General features: G+C 43.7%; 1 protein-coding gene across 2 annotated transcripts in view; it reads right to left on the bottom strand.

Moving 5' to 3' along the window:
* grb10b (growth factor receptor-bound protein 10b) overlaps positions 1–21,410 on the bottom strand; it is a 65,126-nt gene extending 43,716 nt beyond the window's left edge. For both annotated transcript variants that reach the window (XM_061080553.1, XM_061080554.1), the window contains exons 1-3: positions 21,211–21,410; positions 8,996–9,124; positions 2,474–2,570 (exon numbers count right to left, since the gene is read on the bottom strand). In XM_061080553.1, the coding sequence (XP_060936536.1) occupies positions 2,474–2,570; positions 8,996–9,046 (148 nt within the window). In that variant the 5' untranslated portion in view covers positions 9,047–9,124; positions 21,211–21,410. The remainder of the gene's footprint in view (positions 1–2,473; positions 2,571–8,995; positions 9,125–21,210) is intronic.
* Between the last annotated feature and the right edge of the window lie 4,690 nt (positions 21,411–26,100).

Here is a 26,100-nt window from a genome sequence, read left to right as displayed (position 1 = left end):
GACAATGATGAGCGAGTGGAGGCAGACATGTGAGCGCGCATTTTCAATTTTCAATACATTCTCCAAACTGGCTCGTTACTTGAGCAGCGGAGGTTGGCGTCGCACGCCTCTACCGACGGCGCACCTCTCTCTCTCTCTCGCTCTCACTCGCTGCCCCCTCCCTCCTGAGATGTGCAGGTCCCGGTGGCGTGTTTGCCGTCGGGGGGGGGGCAGCGCGAGAGGTTGGTCTATCCCTCCGCAGGTTCACCTTCAGAAATCTTGTTACGACTTTTACTTCCTCTAGAATAGGATAAGAGATAGTGTCTTATTTTGTGTGCCTATAGTATAGTGGTTATACTGTGGTTTATTAATGTTCTTGGGCAGACACAAGAGGCACTTGTTTATAGTTAAATAGAAGTTCAGATGCACTGGTCCATTACTATTTGAACCTCAGCATCTAGGGTTCAAAATTGGTAAAATTATACATTATATGCATATTGTTGTTGTAATTTTTCAGTCAGTTGAGATAAATCTTGAGGAGAAACATTTTGGGTTGTTTTGTGTCTGTATAGACCTACTATAAAAAGCAATTTGCATTTTTAATTTTAGTTCTTGTACTTTTGATACTTAAGTACATTTCAACACCAGATACTTTAAATACTTAAGTACTTTTAATATGAGCTACTTTAAATTGACGTAACTTATGTCTTCTAAATGTCTTAATGGCAGATGTGCTCGGCTAATTATGTGGGCCGGTCTGAGCCAAAAAATGCCCGGGCCGTTTTGTTCTCCCAGTCCAGCCCTGGTACCATTGATGGGATTTGTTGCCTAGCAGCTGCACCACAAAACCACCAGCACCACCACCTCCACCAAAAACAGAGCAGTGCAAATGTCACCTCCTCATCAGCCCCACACACACACATACGCACACACACGCAGACGCACACACACACAAAGTTCATGGTCTACTGCACTGTGACATCACTGGTCAGACAGGACATAACACCCCCGCGCTGCTGCACTGATCAGAGGTATAAGGTATCCTAACACTAGTACATGACCTTCAAATACAGGAATACAATATTACTCCAAAACCTTTGTATCGCCTTTTTCATTTTCACAGTTTTGGAGACTCCACTAAATCCATGCTTTGTCACTTCAGCTGACTTCCTTAATCTGTATGTATATGTATGGATGAAATAATAGACACCTTTATAATCAAGGCATGATTTGTACTGTGTGTAAAATGATGGGAAAATCATTAAGTACAATATATTTTTCTAGACATCAAATATTGATGTGTAAACGACCCTATAAACCACTCTATGGTATATCATTCAAAAAATATAAAAATAATATCAGGTCATATTCCAACAAAGCGGCACTGTTCCATGCAGCATTCATTCAGGTTCATGAATGTCGCGGCTTTACAGCAAAAAAACACAGCAGGTATTAAAGTCCTGTAAGAATGAAAGAGCGGGTTGACTGGAAAACTTGTTTCAAAACGTCAGTGAGGATTATGACGTTGTTAATAACAGCAGAGGTACTGACGCTCAACTCAAATTGTTTCAGCAGTAAAAGAACTTAAAAGTGGAAGCTGGTCGTAATTTATCACCACCTTTTTGATAAATGAAAAGAATAAAGAGTGAGCGAGGGGTGGAGGAGATCTGACTAAAATCTACAGTACCAGTGCTCACCAGTCAATTTTCCTAGCACATGTCAAGCGTCGTCTTTTGTACACTAAAAAAAGTTATCTAGATAGTGTAAGCAAAAAACGTTTCTTAGTCATCTCCTTTCATCTGCGCCGCTCGTCCTCCTCTGTTCCCTCCATCCTGAGCCATCCTGAAAAATGACAATGTAATTTATGCTCCATTTATTTCCCATGCCGGTGCCAAGCGTTCTTATTCACTCGTCGAGCCCTCGCAGACTCCCCGCCCTTACCTCCCATGCTGGGCCAATATTGTGCTTAAATCTCATGCTCCGATTGTCATGGATGAACCCTGCGTGGCACAATTAGATAGCCGGCGTAATTATAATGGCACCCTGCGTCCATGCAGATCGCTCTTTGAACTGCTGAAATGTTTACGGCGGAAGAGACCCAAATATATATTATCTCTCCCGACCCACCCCCAGCCCAGCAGAGGATAATGAGCAGCAAGCAGCTCTCTGCACTGTACTGAGGTACGTACACACACACAAACACACACACAGTATCAGTTTCCCAGGTAATTTCTTTGGCCTTTTTGGAATGATCTTAAAATAATGAAACAATAAATCAATAAATAAATGACAATAAATGTCCACTAGATATGTCCAATCATATGTAATTTGATGTCAGAGTACAACCAAGGACGCTCTTCTGTGTCACACAACACCAATGTAACTCAAGAATATTTGACAGGTGTAATTTACAAGCATCAGCAAATACACACATACACACAGACACACACACACACACACACACACACAAACCTACTTGATGTTGAAAACTGACCTTGGTGGTTAGGAGAGCTCCGATTGACCGATTGCTGGAAGCTCGGACCAATGAGGTCAGCTTGTCTGTGATTGGAGGACCGGTCTATATTGTCCTGCTGAGGGAAGCAAAAAAGAAAAAAGAAAATTGACTGAGAATTTTGTTGCAGGAGCAAAACACATACAAGGCATTATCCCAAAATGTTAACTTTAAAATAAGAAACTATTTTACTGTATGTGAAGTGGTGGATACAAGCCCTTACAGAACAATTTACATCTAAACATAAAACAGAACAGAGGGCTCTTTGTGTCTACTGGAAACTGTTTGTGGACTTGGTCCTCGACCTTGTGGACATAAAGATGAACACATAGTTGTTGAAAGGACAACACACAATAGGCCACACAGACCAACAGTAGCTGCTGCGGTCTGAGCAGTTGACAGAGTAACAAGAGACGCAGCTCTGTTCACAATATTTACTGAATCGTGTTTATCCGCAACACAGTTAAAGCAATAACTAAGCTGAGCTACGATCAGAAAGCCAAACAGCAATAAATCAATGGAATTCTTTGATTAGTATGTCAAGTACGACAGATTTGGATAAAGTTGAACTAAGATAACTTCTGAAATCAGTGCTACGTGCCGCAGACCATGTGGGCGTGTGTGAGCGTGGTCAGGTGTGTATGAGCGCACGGAGCCGTATTTAATCACAGCGTCCCTGTCTGACCTTTGTGACACATTCTCAACACTTTCCAGTCAACTCCTCAGTGAGGAAAACCACAGCAAAAAAAATGTTTATATTAGGTTAGGTGACTTTATTTGTTCCCGTAGGTTGACTTGTTTTGCAGCAAAGAGAAGGCATCCATCAGTCAAATCACAGTTGAAAATTTTAACACACTGACAGAAGATGGGACCACAAAAAACATGACAAAAAGTGCTAAAATGCTTCACTATCTTAATAAATTGAATAAGGACAAATGTGTATATATGGCTGTAACTGGTTTATGTTTATATGGTTATAAACATGTTTGATTTTGATTTGTTTCTAGCGCTTACAAAGACAAGGCATGTGTGTGTGTCTGTGTGTGTGTGTGTGTGTGTGTGTGTGTGTGTGTGTGTGTGTGTGTGTGTGTGTGTGTGTGCCGTGCAGGGCCTAACAGCAGGAGAGGGAACAGAACGTACTTGGGACAGACAACCGTTTTGAGAGAGAAAGACTTTGCCACTGACTCTGCGTCTCTCTGACACAGAGACCTCCTCCTCTGATGCCGCTGCTTGTTCTGCCTCATTTACTTGTCGAGCTGTGACTGACAATGTAGGCAACACTGCACTCAAGGTTTTTGTTATTTTTCCTGCGTCATTTTCTCTGAAAGTTGCCTTTGCCCTTACATCAGGTTGAGTAATCTTCGTTGCCTCCAGAGACGACGATTAGAAACAATGATGAAATGATGAAGTATTTTGCTCTCATATATTTTCTGGACATAGAACATATTTAATGTTCTATGCTTTTCCTCTACATCTAATTTGTTTTCATCCAATATAAATAAAACAAAAAGGAGGCATTGAAGTAACATCTACTTTCCACTTTAAAGTTTTAAATAAAGTTTAACCTCAGTTCATGTCAATGCAGCCTTTTTCCAATGTAAAGCCCATTTTTTTCTGCAGAAATCAAATTATAACTGACTTTCTTACAGCCTCTGTGACATTTCAGCCCCATTACTAACAAGTCGTAATGAGTGCTTCAAAGAGCAGTGACTCACTGTGAGAATGAAGCTCGATGTAGAATTCCAGTCTGATGTCTCCTTTCTTCAAAATAAGGGCCCGGCTGAATATTTTGGAAACATAAAATCCACGATTCCGCCCTTCGGAACTTTTTGGGAGCTTTTATGTTCAGCGAAAAAGAGCTCATTAGTGTTCCTCTCCAGAGTCTATACTGGTGCCTTCATTCAGACTGAACTGGATGTAACTGAAAGTACATCGTCAGTATATGGTTCTGTCCGCCGCCGCCGCCAACCCCCCCCACTCAAACCCCTCTTCTATACCAACCAACCCAACCGCATCCAATCATTACATTGCATTGTTCCGTTCTTTGTATTGTCTGGGAGCCGCAGACATTATGGCTGGATCGAAAAGCAGATTTGGGCTATTAATGGGGCTAACCTGCTTTTCAATTAAAAAAAAAAGAAATATCTGAATAAAGTAAGTACCGCATCACGCCATTTGTTCCTGTGACATGGCAAACCTCGTCATCATCATCAACACACACACAGTCTGGGGATACAGCTACCAGACTGTGACTGATCCCTACCCAGTCACCCAAACAGCACCGGGACATTGGCTAGTTGGTGGGATGGTATAGCACAAAGTTTGTGTGTGTGTGTGTGTGTGTGTGTGTGTGTGTGTGTGTGTGTGTGTGTGTGTGTGTGTGTGTGTGTGTGTGTGTGTGTGTGTGTGTGTGTGTGTGTGTGTGTGTGTGTGTGTGTGTGTGTGTGTGTGTGTGTGTGTGTGTGTGTGTGTGTGTGTGTGTGTGTGTGTGTGTGTGTGTGTGTGTGTTCAGGACAGGATGGTCCAGCTCCACTGGGCAAAAACCCAGGGACTTTTTCACACCATATACTGGTCTTGAATGCTGTTTAGCATTGGCTGTCTGGGAGTAAATGAGTTAACTCAACACTCGCAAGGAACTCAAAAGCACACCTTTATCCCTTTTGTGGATCTTAGCGAGAAAAAGTCCAAAAACCCAGACACCCTTTGATGCCTCTTCAGACAAGTGACAGAATGTTAACTCTGGGTTTTAATCCTATAGATACCGGCCACTTAGCATAATTCTCGGGCCGCGCTGATGTCTAACGCTGCATGTGGTTGTAGGTTTATTCAAGCCCATGAAGTTGAGACGACAAAGAGGAGAAAGAAAATAAGATATGTCTGCTGAGGAAGAAAAAAAACACGCACACATGTTCTGTTCCTTTTATCCTTCTCCTCGCATCTCCTCATCCTGCCTCTATGCGTCTCTCACAACCTTTTACACAGTCACAAAAGCCACACATACACACACAAGCTGCTGAGGTTCTTTAAGAGGGGTCAAAACAGGACTGAGGGTAGGCCACATTTTGACAAGGAGCATATAGGGGCCCTTTCATATTGATGAAGTTGAAAGAAACTCAGAATAAGAGTCAAGGGGTTGAGGGTTCAGTTTTTTTTTAAACGGGGTCAATGGAGGTGCAGAGACAAGGTTAGGGCATTGAAAGCAGCACAGACACAAAAGGTCTGGAGGTTCCACCTTAAACAAGAGGGGAAAGACTGAGACACATGTCAAAGTTACGCCTCTAGAGGGTTCAGACCGAGGTTAAATGTTATGACCGCTGAGTGAATATGAATCAACGCTTAGTATGCTGAGAGACTTTTAGCTGAGGACGAACAGCTGAGAATGCATCCCACCCATCACCATACAAATAATTCACGTTTAACAGCAAAACATTTCAGATCCCATTAGGGTTTGTTTTTACATTAAGCTGACTATCCTCTGAGAGCTTTAGAAATGTGTAAATCTCACTCGAGGGTCCAAGATTTGCTCCTGGCCGACACATTCCCGCTGACAGTCTTGTTGTCATCGTTCTGCTGGATCATGTATGAACACTTGAGAGCCAGTGGAAATCCCTTCTTACATAATTCTGCAGAACGAGATCAGGGGGTCAACACTAATGTCTGCGCCGCTGCTTTGTTTGTCTGCTTGTTTTGGATTCTGACAGCTGTGTCACAGCACAGCCGAGGAAAAGCCCGGCAATTGCATATTTTTCCGAACATGGGATTAGTCCTCGTTGGGTTTTTCATATCCTTTATTGGTCTAAGTTGCTCTAATTCAAACTAATCCTTTGACAAGAGTGAAGCATTAACCCTTGTTAGTTGGTAAAGCATTCATTAAGCTATTTCCCCTGACACTGGAACAGCTCCGTGTGAGCTCAGTGGAGTCATGAACACGTGGTGGCGAGCGGCCATGTTGACTGACAGGACGTCTGGCCACATGTGACTAAAAAAAGTCACACATAGTAACCTATATAAAATAAAGCCATTTAAATAAATTGCAAATTATATCACTCAAGTGTAATTAAAAAATTTAAAAAATCTGAAAGAAAAACAACAAAATTCAAGGAAAACCTAAGACTTAATTATGTCTAATGTTTAAATCGATGACGTTTTAAGTTCATTGTCATAATATTAATGTATGGCTACAGTTAGGGGTTGTTAGCAGTTAATATACAACTTGTGCTACTGGTCGCTGAGCTTGGACACCGCTCATATCGGCCAAAAGCTGGAATGCTCATATTAGTCCAAGTTGACAGAGTAAGTCCCAGTACCAACACATGATTACTTGGAAATGCTTCTCTTGGAAATGCAATGAGATGAATCTTACAGCTCCAGGAAGAGAAACATAATCTTGTGACACCTCAGTTTACTGTTATGTGAAACACTACACAATTATTTTCATATTGAGCCTCAGCTACACACACCATACAAGTGTGTGTGTATATATATATATAAATCTGTATCTGCTACTAGTTTGTTTTTTATTTCATCAGATTTGCCTGGCTTTCCATAGACCAGATCATGTATTAATCAGTCACGATCAGAAGAAGATCAATGCGGCAGTATAATTTTCCAGAGTTTAGTATGAATGTTATCTTCAATTGAATCTGTTTGGATATTCTGCTGCAGGTTTATCAGGTGCAAAAATCTTCCATAACCCTGGAATTTTCACAGTGAATGGATATTCTCATTCAGCGAGTCAAGGTACATCTGTTCAAGCTGAACGCTTTGCAAACAGCCGGCTGAGTGTACGTCTGTGCATGTGTACCGCTGCGTGTGTAAACTTGAGACTGTACATTGAGGTGCTCAACCAACCTGCAGGCAAAGATGGAAAACACCTCCTCTCGCCATTCAGACTTTAAACCTAAACAGCCTCCAAAAATGGAAAAGTGTAAGTCTGCGAGAAAAGAAATATATCTTGATTTCCATTGAAAATCCTCTAAAGGACAAGACAACGTTAAGCTGGGAGAGGCCTCGGTGCGTTTGAGAGAATGGGAGCTATGGCAGGGTGCATGCAACGTGCACGTATGGAAAGCGGAGCCTAAACGTATTCACTGCTGCTTTTTTGGAGTCTACACAGCATACGATGATTCAATTTGCCAAAGGGGCTCTATCACCTCAGCCTCAGCCTCAACTCAAGGCTGATTCTCTGTGGTTATGTTTTTGTTGGGTCGGTTTCCCAAATTGTTCTGTTATTAAATGTAAGCCTCATTAAAAAGCATGCCATTTTTTACGACATATGTGGATTTAATCTTTGCAGCTGAAGCAATATCACAGAAGCAATATACATAACCCTGACTCAACTCTACCGCAAATTTGCACACGTACACAGCTCAGGGACAGTGTTCAAATATTCAAACTGTAAATCATATTACTGATGGTTCAGCATTAGCTCTTTCAAAACATGCCTCCAATGTGTCACTGGTAACAGGTTTTAATCTTTTGGCTGATCGGTGTGCACATACACACCCTGCGCCACATGCAAATCCTTGGTTTCATGAAAGCTCGTTGCTCTAAGCTGTGGTGATCTGGGAGGCTGTGGGGAGCTGAACTCTCTGTCCACTGGGGTCAAAGGTCATAGATAAAGCCATGACCCAGATGACGAGCAGACAACAGGCCAGCTCCTGATCAGGCTAATAGCGCTACTGGCCTAATGCAAATGTTTGGAAGCCCTTTGCACTTTGTGGAGGCTGCAGTGAACAAATCTGCTAAACCTAAAGCCTGATGTCCACAAGTCAAGTCAGGTCTTGCTTGCACTTAGCACGACAGCAAATCAGCAGGTATGTGTATACACACACACACACACATATATATATATATATATATAAATCAACCAGGTCAAAACAATTAATCCAAATACTATTCCTTCTATTTTTTTAAATGTGTCCCATTATAAATGCAGCAATGTGGTGTTACAGAGGTGCCCCAGCTTGCATTTAATATTGTCCTAACATAAGGGAGCATGCTTGTACAGTACAGTCTCACATCCTTATGTTTTCTATATTTTTTTCAGTGAAGATGAAATGCAAAAGCACCACTATCCACGAAAGTCATTACAACAAAATATACACAAAAAAACTAAAACACATCATAGTAATCTTGACAATAATAATAACTTTATTTAAATAGCACCTTTCCAACCAACTGCAAAAATAATTGCAGTATTATTACTGTTGTATGTGGTTCAGCATTTTTGAGCAGTTTATGAACTGCTGCCATTCAGTGACACTCTGTTTAGTTGGGGCCTTGGGGTGACAGAGTTTCAGGTCTTTTCATGAGGACACAAGATGTCAGTGTTTCCATTAAACAAAGTTATAGCAATAATACTGATAGCACAGTTGGGTTTTGCACAATGGTCTTGGCAGCATCTAAAATGGCGTCATTCAATGTCCGCAAACAGTATTTGAGCCATGTGAGTGGTTTATAAATTCTGTTTTAACAAAGATTCTACAAGAAAGAACCATTTACCTGATAATTTGGATGATGCAGGAAATAATCCGGACACCCGGCCACTGCCATGTTTTGTGTTTCTCTGCTCTTTCACACAATTTGCCCAGTTGGATCAGTTTCAGCAGGAGGTGGACACAAGAGAAGAACCTGCAGAGGAAGAAGAGCAGACAAATGGAGGTTCGTGGAAAAAACTCCAGAGGAAGGACAGACAGGCTGAGAGGCACGGAGAGGAAGGATGAAGCAAGGAGAGGAAGATGACTGAAGGAAAGGAGGAAGAAGCCTCGGTTCTGAGAAGTCAGATATAGCACAGAGCACTTCTTAACCCAAATAGTCCCACAGTCAACAACATCAACAAGCGAGGGAGGAACAGCGAATGGTTATTAATTGTTAATCATAGGAATAACAACTGCAAAATCTACTCAAGTGCTTTTCCTTTTCCATATATTTTTTACCACTGGCCAAGAGTTGAGGTCTATGTCACAAATTTTTCGAACATGCAGTCGATGTAACAGCTTGTTTCTGCTCAGCTGACTTTAAAGTTGTTTTTCTGCCGTGTGAAGCCCCCCCAACCAGCCAGTCTTGGGTTAAAATAACCACAAATTCAACAACACGGGCTTCAGTCTATTTGAACTTCTTAAAGTTGGTATCCTATTAACCTCTTGGCACTGCTGCCGCTGAACAAACACCTGTAAACACTGACCCAAAAATACCCCGCAGACACCTCTCCAGGTCCTAAGTTAGGCCCTGGGGTAAATTTGGAGCCGGGCAGCTCCGATTAACAACTGCGATGGTCTTTTAGGAGGCAGTTCATGACCCTGCTTGGTATTTTAAAAATATGACCTGCCATTTTAGAGACAGCTAATATTATCTCATGTTTGCATTAGCGGTCGTGAGCGGGCTGCCCTTGCGGCCGTGGAGTGTGTAGAAGTGTGTGCATTTCTGCCTGCTCGTGTATGAGTACTGCATGTGGGCAAACGTGTGTGTGCATGTGGATGTTTACATATGCAGCACATGTGTGACTGAGCTTGTGTGTGTTTGTGTGTGTGTGTGTGTAAAGTCTCTATTTTTAGGAGTTTTCAGGGCCTTTGAGCAGCTCTAGTTGTGTATATAGAGGTGTGTGTATAAAGAGGTGTGTATCTCACCTTCTCTGACCAGCTACTGTACAATGAATGGACCACTCTGCAAACTGGACGCTATATTAAGTTGATTTACAGTTTGACAAATGTGATGCAAGAAATATGATTAAGAAGCAATAACATGAAACCACTAATATGACGGCAACGGCTGTGAAGGCAAAGGAGTCGAGTGTGTGACGTGTTCTTTTTCGATCACGTGTTATTACAGTTTTGAACCGCCACACTAGAAGTCGACTGATATAGATGTGTGGGAGTCAATGCCCATGCTTTTTCATGTTTTTTATGATTCCTAATATGTCGTTATCAAACAGAATTTAATATTAAAAATTAAAAAGAAAACACAAACACAGAATTTAAATTAAACCTAGGGTTGGTAATCCTGGAATAGCTAGCAACAGCAGGCTATACACTACACTCAAAATGCAACAGATACATCCCAGCCCCTCTCATCAAAGCTGTGCGAGCACTGACCGACAACAGCCGGAAGATGACTTTCCTGTGACTGACTCACTGACGTCTGATTATCGTCTGTGCTTTAGCGGTGTGTGTCTCTCTAGCTTGGAAAAAAAGTCTGGTCAATGTGCACCAGCCAATCATTTCATTTGTTCCAAGTGTGTTAATTAGAGTCCTGCGAGAGTTTTTTTGATGGCAATGGGGACGTGAAGAAGAATTAAACAAATTTTTATAAAAGTGTTACAGAAACAACAATATAACAACGGCATATATCGTCGAACAAACGCTGACCTGAATGGGGGGCTCATATCAGGTGATACTTGTAAGTTGGACTCGACTGAAAGCCAGACACTGTAGTTCACCGGTTAGATGATGTGATTATTCAATAATAACGCTCAGTCAGCCGCTTCTAACTGAGTTGATATTCTCTGTAATTGTGGCTGTAAAGCTCAACATTGATTTACAACAAAAGTCTTCCCCAAAAGATGTTTAAGAGCTAAAAACAAAAGGGTTTTTTTAAACCTCCAAAATTGGGCTTGCAAGTAATGACCAAACTATGAATGCATTCTAAACAAAGACCTTGGCACTGCGTTCACTAGGGCCGCTGAAAGACCTGCTTGTAATGAGAAGGTCTGTGTGTGGGTGTTACTGTGTCGGTCCATGTGTGTGGCCCCGGCCGGCTGGCATGCCGGGACATCTCGTCATTTACACATTATTTACAGACACACAACTTACAACAAAAACAAAACAAATTAACATCGGCCTCGACTTTCGGAGCGGCCCCTCATTAGGGCGCCTCAGACCTGCTGACGAGCTGCGGCCGAACTGTGCGTTTATTATATCTCCAGATCAGGTGGTTGTGCAAGAAGTAGGCTTCGGCTAACTAGCGCTACTCGCACATGTCAATAGTGAAGTCTGCCTCAGCTGTGCGTGATAGAACATGGGAAAAAGGCTCAGGCGTCCCATGTGGCGTTGACTTTCAAAGTGCTCATACGTGTCACGGGGACTGTCAGTGACTGATATATTGACCAAACACACACGCACCTGTGTTAATTGCGCCCTGACACAATCAAAGCCATTCCAGTGGGGGGGATTAGACCCTCTCAGAGCCCTTTGATTCAAATTCTTCCACTTGAACAGTGGACTGAAACCTAAATCTCTGACCTTGACAGTGCAATTATCCCGACGGTGTCACCGCACTAGAAAGGACTCCGGGGTGCTGCGGCTGTACCAAGCAGCGAGGTGACGGCATCTGAATTCATTAATGTGATTTGTTTTTGCATGAGGGAGAACGTTAGCGGATGGACTTCAAAAGCCAAACGGGCGCCGCCCTAATAATCGTAAATCATAAATCCACTGCAGCACCTTGCCAGATGGCAAAGGTGTTCTGCCCTGAGGGTTTTTATTACATTCATGCGATGTTCTGGGAAATATGAAGCTAGTTCTAAATTGCCCACGTGGTTAGTTTTTATTCCTAAACCTACAGATATGTCTGTCTATTCAACTTCGGAAGAGAAAATCTCGATGAAAATCAATAGGCAGACATGGAGAAGGTCAGAATCAGACTCCGGGGAATTTCACACAAATGACAAAGCACATTTCCTGCTTTTATCTGCTTAACTTCAAAAATAATGTTTACATTTCTCATAATAACATAAGAGATCTCTAAATTGGTGTTGTTGCATTATATAGCTGTGTGCAGGGCTTTCATCCATAAAGTTTTAACCGTCCACGCAGACCGTCAGACCTTATAGTTTCAGCTGCAGCTGAGAACAAAGCCGCAAGTGGAATGCAATGCAGTTCTCTCTCTCTCATGTCTGTGTTCCTGTCACTTGAAATCTATTGCGCGAAAGATCAACGTTTGTGCATTATCATCCCCACTACCGCTATAGATTAAATAAATTATTTGGGAAATGCTGATCAGACATATGCTATGAACGCTAAGATAATTATTCATTTGGGGATTCTATTTTCTCAAGAGTCAGTTTTATTTAGCTGTAATAGTGTGAATTAATATATGAATGTATTTGATATATTGTAAATAATAGAGAAATCTATAAACAACACAAGTCAGGTGGTTGAACTACTTCTGCTGGGAAAATTAAATCGTTTTAATTCTATATGCTGTGGTGGATGTTACAACTATACATTACTAGTGATTATTGAAGTCAGGTACATTTGAGAGGACAGCGCTTGACCTCAATATAAAGGTTCATAAAGTAGCTGCTGTATCCCGTAATGTACATTAGGGGATACATGCCTGGTCTGTCTGGAGGTTAATGTGCTGATATGTGCTTACATTTCAAGGGTCCAGCTTTAACTTCGCTGGGTGATAAGCCCGGTAGAGAAGCCAAGCCGAGGCCTGGGATCACCAGAAACCTGCGCTATTAAAAGCAAAGCCTAATTGAAACAGTAGAAACATTTCCCTGAACACTTCTCTTTTACATGGCTGCGGATCAGTGGGCGACCCGCTCACAGGAGCAAAGATGGATGTTAAGAGGACTTAAACATCCACTACCATGAGGGTAAACTGGCTACAAGGCAGGTGTACTGATAGAAAACAGGAATTATTTTAAAATTCTCAAAGCAAAACACACAGTTTGCAAAACACACAGTTTGCACAGTCACGTCTCTTCTTAAATGCTAAACATACATTTAGAATCATGTTTATTAACTGGTGTTTTTTAAATAGACTCATTACTTATTTAGCCTGCAACTTTCTCCCATATTAAATATGGGGTTATTAAGTTTTCTCCCTTAAGCCTTTCCAAGAAGTCCAATAAAAATACCTAGAGTGGGAAATGGCAATATTAAACTTTTCACCTCCCATGCTGAATGTAGGCCAAACCTGAAATAAATGTCTCGTGAGCCGCACTGCCAAACACGCCGTGTCAACTCAGGAGTCACTTTGACTTTTTTTAAACCCGCCTGCCTGTTGGTCTGGTTTGTCTGTCTTAACTGTCAACCTGCCTGTCTGTTGGCTTTGGATTCAGTCCGACCGTCTGTCTCTCTCTCTCTCGTGTTTACTTATCCCTGTATTTACCCGTCCAGTCATGGTCCACCTGTCTGCCAGCCCCTGTACATTTCTGTGAGGCATTCACTGCTCTATACACACACTCACACACAGTATATTGCTGTCCTTGTCTAATTAGGAAAACATTCAAAATAGTGGCAGCGTTATTTATAGCGCGGGGGGGGGGGGTCCATAAACATAGCATAAACTTTCACTGTGTACGAGTCAGGAAAGTCAGTCTACTTTTAGATGATGGAGGAGCTCCAGCTCACGAAAGCTCAGCAGGAACTGCAGCTCTTTGACCCTAAATCTTCGTCCGACAGTCAGTGTTCCCGAATGAAATCAAATAAATGACATGTGGTTTATGTATTGAAGGACGTTGTGTAAACTCATATGGGCCATTCTGCTGTTGCCAATGCTACTGAACCAACAGAGTGTTTCTTTTTTTAAACCGTGTGGATTACAGTGTGTGTGTGTGTTGTGTGATACTTGAAGTATCGCACACTGTGTGCTGCGTTACTGTTCCAATGCCTGCTGGGTAAGACTGGCAGAACCACACATCTCCCACTAAAGTGCAAGTTACAGATATGGATATTGGTGTCACGTGTCTCCAGTCTGGCCCATTTGGCAAAAATAGCACAACGCAGAGTGATGAGCTGTTCATTGTCAAATTACACAGTTCAGACATTAGGATTTTTAGATCATATTGTAGCTACCTAGCGAAATCTACCATCATAGCTTTTATAGTTACGTTGGGAATAAATTAAACCTCTTTCCCATGCCGTTTTTTAATGGCAGCATCTCTACAGCTGCACACCTGTGTCAACAACTTGCCCTGTGTGTATATAATTGTAAAATGTGCTCATCTCTGTCAGCTGATTGGAGTGGACACGGCTTAACATGGGGCTGTTCAGCTCTGCTCAGTCATCTTTGGAATGCAGAGGGGACATTTTTTTTCCATATAGGGTACTGGGTGAGGAAAAATGTGTGCGATATAGCAAACCCCCGACCTCGTGAAATGGCATGCGCTGATTTGTGGGCCAGCCAGGGAATGGGTGACGAGAGAAAGTGAGGAGCTTGTGGCTGGGATATGTGCGTGTGTGGACATAACACACACAAACTCATACAGACACCAATTGTAAGCTTTTTACTTAGGTATGGGGAGGTCAGAAGGTGACTTTTTCTTTGCCTCCAGAGGTCAGGTAGTGTCAGGGAGCAAAGTGTTTTATCTGCGATGCCCTGGGGTAGAGGTGTGCACAGGGCTGCTTGTTCTGTCTCACACCCGGCGGTTCCTACAGGATTTCTGACCATTGCCGCCTGCTGCTGCTGCTGCAGAATCTGATCGCTCCCTCATCACTCTTTGTTCAAAAAAATATATCTTCGCCTATCCCACAAATAATTTTTGCTTTATCTTTATCAATGCTTATATAGCTGCTCAATTCTTTGATAGGCCACGTTTATAAACTGATATCTAAAGGGGGCAAATTGAAAGTGGGATAGAGCATTATGGTTTAGTGATCTGTGGAATCCCACTGCAGCCCAGCAAGACAGCAGAGAGGATCACGTCACTTTTTCTCTAAATAGTAATATCAAGGTCTAACTGCTGAACCCAGGGTGGCCAGTGTATGCAAGTGTGTCTTCCAATATGTGTGTGTATACATGCGTGTGTACAGGTCCTATATTATTACAGTATATCTAACCTTTCTATCTGGATTTGTAATAATTCCTTTACCGGTTTCAATTTGCAGTGAAGCAACAACACAAAAGTGGACTTCTATAACAGGAGTTAACTCTTAGATAGATAGATATACTTTTATATAATCTGCCTATGGACGTCCATGGTCTTATTTGTTGCCACACATATTCCATCGCATCAAACCCAGATTTCTACATGAAGATTGGCGGATCACAGACATGCTACAGGTCCCCAACATGTATCTGTGAGATCAGACCCTCTCTCAAGGACCACACCCACCTCCATGCTGCACTGTAACGCATCAGCTACCTCCCTGTCCTTGCCCAGCTCCCCCCACCTCCAACCTCTGTCTGACCCCGCCCCTCATTCTGCTGCGCGCCAGTCCGGAACATAAACAGCGTCTTAATTCAAGAAATGGCATGGCTCCAAATCAGTGTCTGGGGACTTGTGGAGAACTCACTGACATGAGTGTACTGACCGTAACCCAACCCCATGGTAGGGGAGGTCAATTATTGTACTGTATATGTTTAAACTAGTCGGACGCCTTAAACAATAATAGTTAGTCTGACCCTGCGACCCTATGGCGAGGCAACCTACAGGAATGGGCTGTATGGGAGAAGGAGAGTGGTACGGGTGGAGAGCTCCCTGCTCTGCTGAGTTACTCTGCACTGGCCATGACCCTTGTGATTCCCACCAGGAGTTTGCCTTGAAGGTTTTCTGTTTATCATATACCTGCAAATTACCAATCTAATCCTGAACATGTTAATAGTCGAGCAGAAATATTGCATTAAACTCAAATTAAACTGATAGATTTGGGCCCGGATACAACTGTGGATCACCAAATAAAAACTGTCAAACTTTTAGAAAGTCTGGTGTACAGAGCATTGCATTAACAAACAAACAAACAAGATCAAAACATCTGGTGTTCCAAGACACTCTTAAATTAAAATTGCAAATAAACTTTAAAGCTAAGGCTGTCAGTGTGTGAGTGTGTGTGTGTGTGTGTGTGTGTGTGTGTGTGTGTGTGTGTGTGTGTGTGTGTGTGTGTGTGTGTGTGTGTGTGTTTGTGTGTGTGTGTGTGAGAGAGGGAGCTGGCCGTTGTTTCTGCAGAAATGCAACACTGAAAGACAGGAAGAGAGAGTTGAACAGAGCATCACTGTCTTCTGTTTTAATCAGCAGATTAGATGGTAGTCACTCTGCACTGGATGTGCTTGTTGCACATGTTGATTAGTCATTAACTGGCAGCTTTCATTATCTGAGAGCAGCAGCGTAAAGTGGGGCTATAGGACAGGGCCTGATGTCATGCCGGGGGAGGCTGAATAGCACCAGTCTATGAGAGAAAGGCCTTTTGGAAACATGGACAGAGCCTAATTGGATTTCATTGGACTGCTTCGGAGAACTAGTCTTATGCAATGGCAGAGATGAATGGACAGGGCTTGGGAGCATTGGTGCTTGTGCGCAGGTTGGTCGTAATGGTGGCCCAAGAGGGCAAAGTTGGAAGGTGCAACCTTTTCTGGACACCGACCTTTTTACACCTGTTGGTAGCTTGACTCTTATTTAACCGAAAAATGTGGCTAAATAAACTGAATTGTCGCATTAAAATTCACTTTTATTCAAGAACCCAAACCTGCTATAGCCGAAATGGAGCCTGAGCAAACGGAAACATCAAACCCAAATAAGAAAAGGGATAGAGTACTGTGTGACCACTCGAGGGGAAAGGGGAGCAGGATTTACTTTACTAGGAATGCTAACAAACTTGGCTCGGAGAAAAAAAAAAATCATATTAACAAAGACTTAACATAAGTCCTATTCCTAAGTACCAAAGTACAACACTGAGCCCTAATCGCTTCTCAGTCTGGAAATAATATTGGAAAATCAGAGGGCAGAAAATGCAATTATGTATGACAAAACACATGCATACATAGTCAAAGGCGCTATAGAGATTCAGAATGAGATTTATGACAGTGCTATGATTCCAGAACAGAAGCATTTCAGTTCTGTTCTATGATTACGTGCTCGGAAATATTTCTAGAAAAAGAAACACTAGGCACGGTTGGTTCTGATTTTTGCATTGCAGATTTCAGCTGGTGGATTAAGACACAGATCAACGGTGAGAGGCAGGCAGAGATGAAAACTAGGAGAGAGAGGACAGCTAAAAGAAAAGAGAGGTGAAGGGGCAGTCAGTCAGCGGGTAGACAGATGGACGGAGATTCAAAGATAAACTGAGACACGACAGACATAAAGAGACAAAAAACAAGGCAACGTGACTGCAAGGGGGGGGAAATGGTGCACCTATGCATTGAAGAGATAGTTTCGTCCAACACTTGACTGTACAGCCACACCACATTTACCTGCGCACACCTGAGCCCATGGTCCCTCAGGTGTTCAGTTACTGACAGAATAAAGGCAACATTCTTGCCTCTCACGCAGGATTGGGTTTCAGCCACATTTGGACAAACACCAGACAGTGAGAAACTTAATCCTGCATACGCCGTGGAGGTTAAACAAGCGAGCGTTGCATCATCGTAGGTCACAAGTGGAAATCGGGTTTGTACAAGTCCATATTTGCAGTATGGAGGAGGAGGGGGAAGAATAATACCACAATGTTTTTCCTCTGGCAGGGGTTTGGGTTCCTAGAAATGACTTCTCGCAAATCAGAACATGCTTACTCAGCAGTTATTACTGAGACGCCAAGTACACAAAACGTTTTAAAAAATGAAGACAGATCCAAGGCACTCTTCTAATGAAACATTTTAAAGCCTTTATTCAGATGGTTACTCCTTGGTGAAATTCTTACAATCATGGACCAGACATGTAAAGCGTGAGCTGAGTAACTACCCATGCACGGTGGCACAAGCAGCCTTCCTCGGGGTGTAGACCTCTTAGTAGACACAAATAATTGCGACTTAACAGAAAGCAAATTAACTCACAGTTGACAAGTATGACCACTAGGTGGCTGTGCGGCAAGAATCCTCCGGACAGGCACAGGATGTAGCTGTAGCTAGCGAGTCCTACAATTACCTTCAGACTAGGATATCTGTGAATCCATACGTCTGCCTGTCGATAACAGAAAACCCTTTGCCTCGTTGACCATTACGTAATACTTTCAAATGTGGCTTTTGCAACCATTGTGCTTTAGGACTCATTAGGTGGTCAATTGTACTAATTGCAATCCCGCAGTTGTACTGCATATATCTTGCACTTGTGGTTGTTTCTATCAAACAGCGACCTCTAACGTCACTGGATTATTCTTTGACCACCGACAGCCCAGCTGAGCATTTGGTGAAGTGGCCCTGCTTTTAGGGTCAGGCAGAGTCAGTCGACTGACATGAACTGTGCTCCCCCAGCAGGCTTGGGTTAATGGTGTCATGACATCAGGGAGAGGGTATTAACAGTGTATAAGCCTAGACTAACCAGTGCTGAATGACTGCTGGCTGACGCAAGACCCCATGGAATGCTGCCTAGAGCACGACCACAGGCTCTTATACCACCGATACCAGCTCACAGGATATCTCAGCTCCTTTTGCACTTGAATGGCAGCTGAAACCATATGTGTACAAGCAGGGGCTAGGGGGAATACACAACTTTAGATGTACTTGTACACCAAGAGAAGAGCACAAGATGAAAATGAGGCTCAAGCTTTGGTTATGCAATAAATCTCTGGGGGGATCGCTGCCATGCATACAGTATTTCAATCAAAACGTGGTGGAGAATGAGAAGCACAGCACAATGCATGTTGGGAGTTTCAAGATTTCTCACAAAAGTCAAAGCACACACACGCCTGCCTCAGAGGGAGCTGAGTATAGCTTATTGTAAGTATAATTATGTGCAGTATGTGCAGTCAGCAGCCTTTTGGCAGCCTGCAGCCGTGCAGGGTTCATGCCCTGTCATGCCTATGCTTACTGAGCATGGACTTGAAATAGCAGGACTGGTGCTGAGGTGGTGAAAGAAACCGCAGCTCGAGCGGTTGCCATGTACACAGAGATGTGACCACAACATAATTAAATGAAGGAAAGCAGGAAATAATGGGCTAGGGCAAGGAAGAGAGAAATCCTCCTTGGTTGTGAGTGGTAGGGTGTAAAGAGAAGGCCCGACTGTAGCATGCTGCAGCCGGCCACGTGATCACGCTACTTCACATTCGACCACACTTGTTGACATGCTGAGAAGCATACATGTGCTAAGTGCTCACTGTCGGTTGCCAAGTCGGGTTAAATAACACCGGTCTGCCAGATTGTGTGTTTCACTACAACTGAAAGGGATACTGACACTTCAGTTAAAATGAACTTTATTATTATAGAAAGGCAGGACTTTGATTCAATAATAATTGATCCAATGACGTCTAATTGCTACATGCACGTAGAACAAGCAATTACAATATATTTATTCATGCGTACAACCTGGTTTAATGAAGGATTTCCTTGACCACTCAGGCCCCGCCCATGGAAGCGGAGGCTCAATAGCTCTACAACGAATGTACACTGACAAAACTGATTTTGTACAGGCTCAACACAAAGATCTTACCCCATGCATCTGTGTCTCAGCTGCTCCTTCCAGTCAAACCCCAGTTTCCAGCGAGACCCCTGCTCTGCATTCAAAACACACAAGGGCCTAACGCTGATAACTCCCACTGTCATAAATGTGTGTGGGTGTGCAACTCTGTGCGGAGACCACATGCAGCCTATACAGAAATTGATTTGGACAAGTGCCATAAATGACAGGGCACATTAGACCATATATGAGGAGTTGCTTTGTTGAGACTTGTGTGCATTAAGTGAGATTAGATCATGATCGGGGTTGCCTCGCCCCTTTGTCCATTAATGTTAAACACGGTTTGTCAAAGTGTCCCATTGTGTTCCTGAGACAACATGACTTGGGGATATAGGGCGGAGTGGTGTGATATCTATTTAACCATACAGGAGCGTATTGAAGCGGTGCAGCTGCATGTTGCATGTGCAGAGCTGGATTCAGTGGAAGGGCCTGGAGATGGAGGACTGGGACACATGTGATAAGAACCCCCGCCCCCCCAACACACTGTGTTCTCACAGGCTGTTCCCTCAGACCTGCTGAACAAGTGCACCGGTAGCACTTCACACCGCAGTCCTCCGGGCCTTCCCCTCACTGTGCTGCGCTGCTGTGGCTCAGCTCAACTCAACAATTGCTCACTTTATTAGGGACCCCAGTAGAACGAGTAGAACCCACCAAAAACACCCCCCTCCCCGGAGCCTACTTGTTTTAGGGGAGGGAGGGGGGGTGGGATCTCTGCATCGGTGGCTCCCTGGGAAAACGCCTTGTTCTCTACCCCCTCCCCTACCCCCCCAAAAGCAAACGCAGCCAACGGGATAAGACGATAAGGCGAGACTGGTGAAACTCTAACAGAATTGAGTTGAGTTGGGGGGGGTGGGGGGGTCCTCATTGGATGGAATACAGTCTATGATGGAAAGTGGGCTGACGGCCACCGTAGAACTGCTGTTGCGCAACCGTAAACAAGGCAGGTTGTTGTGGGGGGCTCGACCGAGTGTTGGGAGAAGGTGCAGGGGCTGGGAGTGGGTGGGGAGGGGGGGGTCTCCGGGCGGAGGCTTCCCCACTAACAAGTGCGAGCCGATGAAGAAACTTGTTTTGAAAAGTTCAATGAGTGGCAGCGAGCAGGAGGAGGAGGTAGAGGAGGAGGAGGCATGGAGCCAGGTCCCGCTACGGCGCTTCAGTTACGCGCAGGACGCACATGGGTCCGACCCGCAGGAAAACATCATCATGACAACTTCGACATCACGCGTTCTCACTCGGCGTGGACTTCTCTCATTCAGCCCCCCCCCCCCACACACACACACACATATACACAGCAGCCAGCCAGGACGGAGGGAAGGAGGTAAGGAAGGAAGGGAGGAAGGAAGGAGCAAGCAGGAGAGAAGTGCTCCTTCCTCCGGTTCCATGCACTCACCTTCACAGCCCGGTCACGCTGAGGCAGGCGGGCGGTGCTCCGTGGAGCCCGGGGACACGGGGACAGGCAGCGGGGCAGAGTGCAGGCAACCCGGCGGAGGAGGATCAGCCCACGGTGGTCAACAATCCCGGAGTGGACACATGCACAGAGGAGCAGCGAGGAGGAGGAGGAGGAAACTGTGGCTGCGAGGACTGCAGGCTGCTCATCTCATGCAGCCGGGGAGGACACACACACACTCACACACACACGCTTGCACACAGGCGCACGCACGCAAACAACCCCTCCCCTTTCGATGAGGCCACGCCCACTCGCGCGGGGTGATTACTGCGGCGTTCACGTCCTTCATGGGAACGAGGGCGTGTTCTCAGGAGTTTTATTTGTGTAGGAGCTGCCTCCTGCCTCACGGGCCTTTAAACTTGTGTGTGATTTCTGTGTTAGAAGACACACGCACACATAGAGTCCGTATCAATAAGTATAAATATACAATCTTCTTTTGTTGTTTTTATAATCATTGTTATTATAAACAACAGCTTGTATGTTGGTGATCATTTCACATCTACTTTGTTAAAGTTAGAACCAACTGCTCTGTTACAAGTAAGTATTGTAAAAATAGGTGAGTGTGTGTGCGTGTGTGTTTGTGTGTGTTACAAAATGTATAAGGTTTGCTGTCCTCAAATCATTTTACAGATCTGAAATTATTCAGATTCATACATTTGCTACAAACTCCTTAACCAGCCCTTAATCTGTTCTGATCGCAACATAAATATGAACTTTAGAATTGATTAATGTCAAGCCTTCCTTGTCGCAATAATTCAATGTAAGGATGAAACCAAGTGAGGGTTTGAAAGACAGCCCGCATTTTAGAGTAAGATGTGAAATATTATTGCCCCTTTTGAAATCGAAGTTTCCAACTTATGTCCACACCTACATGCCGCTGATTATTGGTTATGATACATTCAGCAGGCCGACTGTGGTTCAGGGGACAGAGGGACGACCACTCACCAGAAGGTCATTGGTTTGATATCCGGCCGCTCCAGTTTGCATTCCATACTGTCCATGAGCAAGATACCTCAAATTGTGCATTTGTTAGGTAGTGTATAGAGAAGTATGAATATGACCTGTAGTGTTTAGCATTTTGTGTGGAACAGTGCTTTATGAATACAAATTATTTACCATGACATTCATAAGTGGAGAAGTTAATTAATTAAACTTCTCACTGGAATAATGTGGAGTCTGTGTTTAATTCAACAACCATCAAACAATACTTATTTCTGGATGAGAACATATAAATAAATTTAGACAACTGGCTTCCTGCCTCTTAAAATCCATGTCATATGACACTGATAGACCAATCAGTGTACAGGCTGTAACTTAATCTAATCTAACCATATATTTACTATTTATTCAGGATGGTCACAATATGGTTGAACTGGTCACACGAGAAGGAAACTGTCACCACATCATTAGAGCAAGAGTCAACTTTGTATTTAAAGCTCTGCTCTGACAGGCACCGATACTGGGAGCTGTGATGTTTGTAGATTACACAACTGGGGGTCAAATCTCATTGCACCAGAGTTGCCTTGCTGCCAAGGTTGTGTTTTTATTCCTCTGAGCCTTGTAAGTGAATTGCATAAGACCCTCTGATGTTTATGTGGCTAAAGGCAACATCGTGACGCGTACGTTGTGCTCGTGTGTTACTGCAGTTCAGACCGTCAGCTGGTTTACAGCTTATAAATGTTGGTAAAACATTTACAGTAGGAGGAGTGACATGGGCCCAGCCCCACAGCTCTGTCAGATAAAGACACCGGGGATAACACAGCACTCGGGTCCTTTCTCACACAGCCGGGGATATTAACCTCCACCTAGGAGGTTATGTTTTCACCCCTGTTTATTTGATTGTACGCAAGATTACACAAAAACAACATAACATATTTCCCCGAAACTTAGTGGAGGGATGCGGCTGGGGCCAAGGAAAAGCTCAAGTATTTTTTTCACACCGCGAGATGGTGTTTTTCATAATTTCTCAGAGAATTATTCATGAATCCCATGTTTAGGGGATTTATGAGGGAAATGTGGGAAATTTTGTGTAGTGAATTTATATTTGGTATCATACAGCGGCTGTTTGTCCTTGGAGGAGTTAGGAACCATTCTAGTTCTGCCCTGGAGTATCTTAAGTGATGAAAACACACCATGGGAGTCTGAAGTGCAAAAGGTCATCAGTACTGAGCAGTGTGTGTGTGTGTGTGTGTGTGTGTGTGTGTGTTGTTGTGTTTAACAAAAGGGGGCTCACCCCTTAAAGAGGCCGACATAGTGCAGCCGTTGTGTACACACTTACAAATAAACGCACACACACATCACGTCACTGATATTCGGCGTGCCACCCTGAAACAAAGCCTTCTTCCAATATGAGACACATTATGTTGATTTCACCTCATCAGACATTCAGCATCACACAGGTCTTTTGTTGGAATTGATTGATCAGATACATGGTAGACGACGCCACCTCAGAAAACAAAGTCAACATGAACCCCCCGCTGATGGTGTGTGTCACTGCTTGCATCCATAATAAGTCGGGGGGGCAATCAGGACTAACAAAGCTTTGTAATATCAGCTCTGGGCGAATGGCTTTCAACGAAGCTTCTCACAGGAATATGCACAAATATGTTTTCTAGTAAATGCTGCAGCAGAAACAACGCTGCTCAAAAACATGGCCTGTAAAATGTTATTGATCCTCACCATATCTAACATGCATGCAGCGTCCGATGTGATCGGAATGATACGATTCATCTCAATGATTCAACATATTGACAGATGTGTAATACTCCCTGCCTCGGGCAACAAACAACAAACCAGTCATTAATGTCGGAGAAGCCGAAACCAAAGCCAAACTTAACTGGATTTATTTCTGTTGTGTTATGTGGTGTGATCTTCTGGTAATTCCCATTTAGAAGCTTGGAACCGAAACGCGCGCTCCAACACACGCACATAACAGAAATATCCCTGTGCCACCCACACCCACACAGAGAGAGAGAGACACCCACCCACCCACACCCTTCAGAGATTTGTGCAGCAGATTAGAAAGGCTGGAGACGGAGCATGAATTCTGACCCAAAAAGAGCCTGTGGTCCATGAAGGAATGTACCAACTCTTTTTGGCCAAAATGACTCTCTGACTCACAAAGCATCCAGGATTCAGACCCCTTCACTTTGCAACATTTTATGAGAGGCTCATTTTCATCCATTCCTGGTTCCCACAGCCCTGACCTCTGAACAACATCTCCACAGAACTGATGCTGCCACCACCATGCTTCACCGTTGGGATGGTGTTGGGCAGGGGATGAGTGGTGCCTGGTTTGCTCAGGACAGGACACGTAGAGTTGAGGCCTAACGGTTCAATCTTGGATTCATGAGACCAGAGAATCATGTTTCTTATAGTTATGACTCCTTAAGGTGATTTGTGTTTTTCTGCAGGCTCTGGAGGGCAATGACTTTCATGCATCTTTTAGTAGAATTTTTAGTTTGCCACTTTGCCAAAAAGACCAGATGAGTGGAGTTCAGCCAGTGACCGTCAGGTTCATAGCCAGACCCATTTGAGCACAAGCAACTATGGAACTCGGTGAAGGACAGACCTCAACCAAGGGCCAACAGTCTCCTTAATTTCAATCAGGCTGCACCAAATAGAACACACCCTCATTTATACCAGTTACCCTAAATGTGCCGGAATCAATTAGTTTATGCCTGAGAAATCAGTAAAAATCTTGAAAAACATCTCACCATGTTTAAAGAAAGTGATAATTAAGTTCCTGGATCTGCTCCACAATCCGGATCGACAACATTTAATTGGTTCTCCCTTGGCCCATACCGCATCCTTCCACCAAGTTTTGCGACATCTCGCTTCCAAACAAACCAGCAAACAAGCGGGACAGTGAAAAAACAGCCTCTTGGTGGGGAGGTAATCATGGAGTCCACTGTGGCTCTTGGGAGCGCTCAACGCAGCAGAGATGTTTTTGTAGCGTTCCCCAGATCTGCGCCTCAACAGGACTCTGAGCTCTGCAGTTTCTTCAGTCTTGACTTTTGCTCTGACATGCACCATCAACTGTGAGACCTTATACAGACACACGTGTTAATCACAGGAAGACTCTGATCTTTTTTTATAGAAACATCTCAGTGCGTTAGATGTCACAGCAAAGGGTCTGAATACTTATGTCAATGTGATATTTCAGTTTCTAAAATTCAGTTTTTGCTTTGTCATTGTGGCATATTCACTGTAGATTGAAGAGGGGAATAATAAATGAAACAATTTACTATTTTTTGCAACAAGGAAAAAGTCAAGGGGTACGGAATACTTTCTGAACTCGCTGCATTAATAATGGATGAGAGGATGGAAAGTGTACAATTATATGACACTTCACCTTCTGCAAAGTCATGCAAGCAAATGAGATAATGAATGAAATGAAAGAAAATGAATAGGCACAGCTAAACCAGCTTCTTCAACTTGTTTACAACAGATTGAATACCATACATCCGAGATGTATTCGCCATGTATTCACAACTACTCTGTTCTGATGTGGATATTTGCAGGCAGGGTTGCACAATGACTGGTGTTTCAGCGAACAGGAATCCAAGTTATAGGTTCACGATATGCGACGGTCATTTCATGTGACCACATAGTGATGAGTCAGGCCGATGATCCGCTGCCCGGAATAGTGGCTCATCTGTGTTGTGGCAGAGGGAGAGACAGAGGTAACAATATATTTCATAAGGGTGACCACAGTCTGCAGACAGTCACAGTGCTGGGAGTGGCCCATCAGAGTTATGCTGTCCGGGGCATCACGTTCATAGAGGGGGAAAGAGAAGAGGACATTATATAAACTGTTCCAGCAAGTCCATG

The sequence above is a fragment of the Limanda limanda genome, chromosome 11, assembly GCF_963576545.1.
Source record: "Limanda limanda chromosome 11, fLimLim1.1, whole genome shotgun sequence".
Classification (NCBI taxonomy): domain Eukaryota; kingdom Metazoa; phylum Chordata; class Actinopteri; order Pleuronectiformes; family Pleuronectidae; genus Limanda; species Limanda limanda.
The sequence above is the reverse complement of the archived record's forward strand: the minus strand, read 5'-3'. Positions and strand labels throughout refer to the sequence as shown.